The sequence below is a fragment of the Condylura cristata genome, unplaced genomic scaffold, assembly GCF_000260355.1.
Source record: "Condylura cristata isolate star-nosed mole 26May11 unplaced genomic scaffold, ConCri1.0 scaffold00025, whole genome shotgun sequence".
NCBI lineage: Eukaryota > Metazoa > Chordata > Mammalia > Eulipotyphla > Talpidae > Condylura > Condylura cristata.
In genome coordinates this window covers 29776281-29782244 of record NW_004567126.1, presented here as the reverse complement: position 1 = coordinate 29782244, position 5964 = coordinate 29776281, and the positions used below count along the sequence as shown (strand labels likewise).

General features: G+C 56.4%; 1 protein-coding gene across 1 annotated transcript in view; it reads left to right on the top strand.

Annotated features, from left to right (window-relative positions):
- The window catches only part of TMPRSS9 (transmembrane protease, serine 9), a 23117-nt gene that overhangs the window by 9590 nt on the left and 7563 nt on the right, over positions 1-5964 (top strand). Inside the window, exons 7-10 of the mRNA XM_004688907.2 lie at positions 2357-2366; positions 2517-2791; positions 4138-4274; positions 5247-5565. Coding sequence (XP_004688964.1) covers positions 2357-2366; positions 2517-2791; positions 4138-4274; positions 5247-5565 — 741 coding nt within the window. The remainder of the gene's footprint in view (positions 1-2356; positions 2367-2516; positions 2792-4137; positions 4275-5246; positions 5566-5964) is intronic.

Sequence of the window (5964 nt, the reverse complement as noted above, 5' to 3'; positions counted from 1 at the left end):
CTTTCTTTCTTTCTTTCGTTTGCGGTTCAGTCTGCGTGCATTCTTTTTCTCATTTCATTTAAGATTATATAAATGTATGCTTCCAACCACTCAGTTCAGCGGCGTCAGCACATCCACACTGTTCTGCAGGACTGTCTATCGCCCTGTGAACACTAAGGCCCCAGGCCCGGCACCACCCTCTCCCTCCTGTCTGCGTGGCTGTGGCTCCTCAGGGCTCCTGTGGCTCGCACATTGGTTGTCTCTGTGTCTGGCTGTGTCCCTGAGCGTCACGTCCTCCAGGTCCATCCCCGTGGTAGCCGAGTCAGAACGTCCTTCCTGTTTAGGCTGCAGGACGTTCTGGTGTGTGGCTGGACATGTCTTGCCTGTGTGTTCATCCTTCTGGACCCTCGTTCCCACCTTTGGCTGCCGTGATTGTGGGTGAACAAGTAGCTGTCTGAGCCCCTCTTTCCAACGTCCTTGTGTCTGGACCCAGAAGTAGAGCTGCTTGATCATACGTACTTCCACGTTTAAGCTTCTACCGCAGCCACAGGACTGTCTGGAGGCTGCGGTGCCGATTCCCATTCCCAGCAGCAGTGTGTATGGGCTCCCGTTGCTCCACAGCCTCGCCAGCACTTATTATTGGCTGGCTTTTGACTCTAGCCAGCCTGGTGGGTGTCATGCAGGATCTCACTGTGGTCTTCATGTGTATTTTCTCCGTGGCTTGAATGTCTTGTCTTGTGCTTATATTCTCTCTGGTGAAATCTATTCAAGGTCTTAGCTCATTCCTGAATCATGTTTTCTGCAGTGTTTGCAGATGATCAGAACCTTTAATTAATACAATGAGCTCCTGGATGGAGCTGGCCAAGAGGTGGGGAGAGGTTCTAGAACCCTCTGTCTATGCGGGGCATTACTCATTTCCTTCGAAGAGACCTTGGAGAGAGTTAACCACTGGGGAGACCACTTCCCTGCCCCCAGAAGCCACAGCCCAGGGACAGAGGACAGAGGACCTGTTAAATTAAAAATTTTATTTCTCACAACATTTTATTAAATATGAAAAATAGTAATGGTTTAAAATATTAATTCAATGTTTAATATTAAATATTAAGATACTTAATATTAAGATGAAAAAATAGCACACTGAATACTGTGTTCTCTGATTTCAACAGGTGTACATTTGCCATATTCCTTCCTCTCACCTGTTTTCATCCACTTGCATCTCTCTGTCCCTCCACACACATAGGTTGTATTGGTTTTTTTTTACCAAATCATTTGAAATTAAGTGGCAAACACTATGAAGCACCCCTGTGAGTCTCCTGCGGGCCTTTCAGAAATAAGCAGTAATCTCCCACTCCCATCACATCGCTATCACACCCGGGAAATCTGAACCTGTGGCTCCTAGTGTCCAGCCACACAGGCTTAGGGGTTGGGGTGGGCATGGGGGGAGTGGAAGGCATCACCAAAACAGTCATCTCACAAATAATATTTTCATGCCGTGCTGTAAAAAAGAAAAATTATAATGAATGCAAAGAACTGCTCTATGCACATCCAGTCAAAAGCCGAAAACACGCATCTGATCAAAAACCAAAACTACACATCCGATCAGTAAAACAGATCACCTGGATAGGCAGAGCCAGGGGAAGGTGAGGGGTGGAGCTCTAACCAGCTTCCTGCCAGCGGTCACCACCCACTGCCAGGGGCCTTTAATCAGCAGCTGCCAGCCTGGCCCATCTGGGTGGTTTATACCTTAAACTGCCCCAACACTTCACTCCCAGCTGACCCTTTTTATTCTTTTTTTTTGTGTGTGTGGCGTAGAAGAACTGGGGTACAGGACAGAGGTGGGGGTGTGTGAGAGGACTCACCAGAGACAGAGTGGGGAGCAGAACAGACAGATCTATTGAAGTCCACTGCTGAGGGGAGCCGGGGAGACAGGGGAGGTCTGCTGGGCCCTGGGGGTCCCTCCACTGCGGGAATGGAACTCAGCAGGGTGGTAACAGGGCTGAGCTTAGACCAGGACTCCCCAGCCCCCCGCTGACTTCTTGCAGTGAGCTGAACAAAGGGCTCGTCCCTGCTGGTGGTGCCAGCCTGGCGCCTGGCGCCTCCTGGCTCCAGCCTCGCCCCCTTGTCCAGTGTGGTCTCGCCTCGCATGGGCTCCGCGAGCTCGTGCAGGGAAGCTCAGTCCCCTGGCACACACGGCGCAAACGGTGTTTTCAGACTGTGCACAGCTCTCATCCGGCCACAGCCCCTGCCAGGGCCAGTCGGGTTGGGGAGCGTGATGGGATGATTTGCTTCACCCTCAAGTTTTACAACCTGGCATGAAAAGGCGGTTTTGCCACCTGTAACCGCTGCACCCCCTGACCCCCGCACCCGCCTCCCCCAGCGACGGTTTTGTGCGGAGCGGGGCGGGCGGAGGCTCTCCTTTTGCGCCCCCAAGAGAGCGGCGACTGGGTTGGGGTGCCCGTAACGCCCCTCCCCGGGCTGGGCCTCGCTTTCTCACCCCACCCACCCTCGGCCTCTGAGCCGAGGGTGGCTCCCTGCAGGTTCCAAGCCCCCACCGAGTGGGTGGCCTACGCGGGCACCACCCACCTGAGCGGCGGCGAGGCGGGCACGGCGCGGGCGCCCGTGGCGCGCGTCTTCACGCACCCCGCCTACAACGCGGACACCGCCGACTTCGACGTGGCGGTGCTGCAGCTGCGCAGCCCGCTGCCCTTCGGCCGGCGCGTGCAGCCCGTGTGTCTGCCCGCCGCCTCGCACGTCTTCCCGGCCGGGCGCAGGTGCCTCATCTCGGGCTGGGGCTACCTCAAGGAGGACTTCCGTGAGTGCCCCGGCCCGCCGCACCCCTCCCCGGCGCCCCCAAGCCCAGCGGGGGACTGTGCCCTTCTGCAGGGAGCGGGCGGGGGCGCTTTCTGCGGCCTCGGAGCAAGTGACCGCCCGCCGGTTTCAAAGTGCAAACCGGTGCCCGTGTCTGGCCTGTCTGCGGCTGCTTTGGGTGTTTTGCGCTTTGTGGGGGATTTTGCGTGAGGAGTGGGCCCCAAGCTGAAGGACTGGCCGAGTCCGGCCGGAAGCGGGTGCTAGGAAACAGCGCAAGTTGCGAGGTTCCCCAAGGCGCGTCTCCTGTTCCCAGGGTGGAGGCTGTGGGCTCGCTTCCTGCTTCCTGTTCTCACTGCGGGTCATTGTGGGGCTCCCGGGGCCCATCTCCCGCGCCCCCCCACCTGTGGGCAGCTTGTCTTCCCCCTCACCCTTTGAACACTTTCGCACACTAACCTTCCCCTAGGTCCTCCCTGGTGGCCCAGGGGTTGAGGCTCAGGCTGGCACCACCTCTGCCTGAGCTCGATCCCGGCCAGGGAGGGACCCCAGGGTGCAGCAGACCTTCCCTGTCTCCCCGCTGCTCCCCTCAGCAGTGTGTTTCAGTGGACCTGCCTGTTCTGCTCCCCACTCTGTCTCTGGGGAATCCTCTCATCCCCTCCCCTCTGACCTACACCCCAGTTCTTCGACACAAGAATAAATTAAATTAAAAGGCTATGTATTTCCCTTTAAACAGAAAGGCACAAAACCAAGGTCTTGTATTGATAAGTCGACAAAATCGTTGTGACCAGAGTCTCCCAGGAACCCTAGTGTTTATTTTAGGGCACCACAACCGAAAGCCATTGCTGCCCTGGTCCCCACCCCCGGCCTCCTCGCCCCCGCCCCCACGGCGGGGGGCAGCAGTTTTGGAAAGTGCTTTAAGCCGTCAAGTGCCTGGCCGTGAATGTCCAGAGCTGTCTTTGTCGTCTGACGGCCCCGGCACACGCGGCTTTCTTAAATTCGCTTCATTTTGTCAGAAGCGGCTGTGTCCGCCCGGTCTTGTGAGTGGAGGCGTCCGCTGGCTCTGTGCCACGGGACCCTCTCGCCCACTTTGCCATGAAGACTTGAGGTGCTTCCCCGTGCTGGAGGGAGCAGCCCGCTCTGGGTGTCACTTTGGTGCTGCCCAGCTGCCTGGGCAAGGGGGCACTGTGGGCGTGTGTGGAGCCTTAGCTTTGCCACCTTCCGCAATGGGGCTGCGGCTCTGCTTTCGGTCAGGGCCTGGAGGCCCAGCGAGGGCTTGTCCTTCAGCCTCCCGGCTCGGGCAGCGGCCCGGGGCCCTGCGATGCTCACTGCCCCTGCCTTTCCCATCCTGGACAGTGGTCAAGCCGGAGAGGCTGCAGAAAGCCACGGTGGAGCTGCTGGACCAGAGCCTGTGCGCCAGCCTGTACGGCCACTCGCTCACGGACAGGATGGTGTGTGCCGGCTACCTGGACGGGAAGGTGGATTCCTGCCAGGTGAGCGTGGGCCCAACAGCACCCTGCCCAGGCCAAGGGAAAGGGCCAGACCCTCCTGCACACAGGTGCCCTCTCCTCAGAAGCGGAGTCCTCGCATTCTCTGCTCAGCTACAACACTGCCCGCTTGGTTTTCAGCACAGCGACCGGCCCCTTCTGAGTGTAACCCGTGGCTCATTTCTGAAGTCTGGTGGGTGGGGAGAGGTGGCGTGTGCTCAAGTTGCCATGTCAAACCAGAAGCTGGAGGAAATGTTGGGAAACGAGAGCGCTCGTGTTTAAAGGTATAAGTCGAGGTTCTAAGGTGTAAGTCGAGGTCAGCTGGACGTGAGCAGACAGGATGCATGAGGGCGACGCCGGACCTGGAAAACGCCCCGGCGGCCAGTGAGCTGTGGGCGCCTCCAGCATGGCAGTCATGCTGTCAGCCTAAGCCAGCGGTGACATTATCAAAGATCTACTGGGATAAGGAGGGGAGGGGATTTGATTATTTGGGTTGGATTTTAAACTGCCAGTGGTGGAGCTGAGAGAGACCTTAAAGACCCAAATGTCCTATTTTATTTTATATATTTATTTTTAAAGATTTGTTTATTTGTGCATACTGGGGTATGTACCTCTCATCGCCTGAGGTGCAGGGGCGATGAGAGGATTCACCAGAGACAGAGTGGGGAACAGAACAGACGAAGTACACTGCTGAGGGGAGCAGCAGGCGGGTCAGGAGAGGTCTGCTGTGCCAAATGGGCCACATCTGGGGCAGGCAGGGATCGAACTCATGCACAAGTGGCTTTAGCTTCTTAGTGCTGTGCTTTAACCCGCTACCATCAGGGAGGGCCCCTTATTTTTTTTTTTTTACAGGAGAAAGGATTGAGGCTCTGATCCATGGATTACTAATCACATTTGGTCTGTGGGCAGAGGTTCAGGGGTTTGGTCTGGTCGGGTAGGGAGCCCAGCACCTCCTGAGGACATGCCTTTGTCTCCTAGGGTGACTCTGGAGGACCCCTGGTCTGTGAAGAGCCCTCTGGAAGGTTCTTCCTGGCTGGCATTGTGAGCTGGGGAATTGGTTGTGCAGAAGCCTGGCGTCCGGGGGTCTATGCTCGAGTGACCAGGCTGCGTGACTGGATCCTGGAGGCAATCACCATGGCAAGCAAGCCTCTGGCTCCCACTGTGGCTCCTGCCCCCACCATGTCAAGCAATACCTGGACCACCAGCCCTAAAAGCGGGGTGGCAGACACCCCCACTAAGCTCACGTTGGCCCTCGGCACTGTACCTCTTGACTCAGTCACCACTTCTAAGCCACAAGGTATTTTGGGGGGAGACAGATGTCCACTCCTTGCAGGTTTAGATCAGCTGGCCCTGGCTTTCTGAAGCACTCCTTAGGAAAGAGATAGGTGATTGATTAGTGATGTCTGTCACGAGCAAAGGCTAAGGCAGAGGAACAGTGTGGCAAAGTCAGAGAGCCTGGAGGGTGTCTGTAGACTGCCCCGAGAGAGCAAGAAGCAGCCAGTGACCTTGTTTGTGAAGCAGGGTAGGAGACAGACTGAGTTTGAATTGTCTCACGTGAGTGTCCCCAGACCTGCCACCCACATAAAGCACCTATGTGTAAATAGATTTTAAAAGATTTACTTATTTATGCATACAGAACTGGGGTACAGGCCAGACGTCTAGGTGTAAGAGGACTTACCAGAGACAGAGTGGGGAG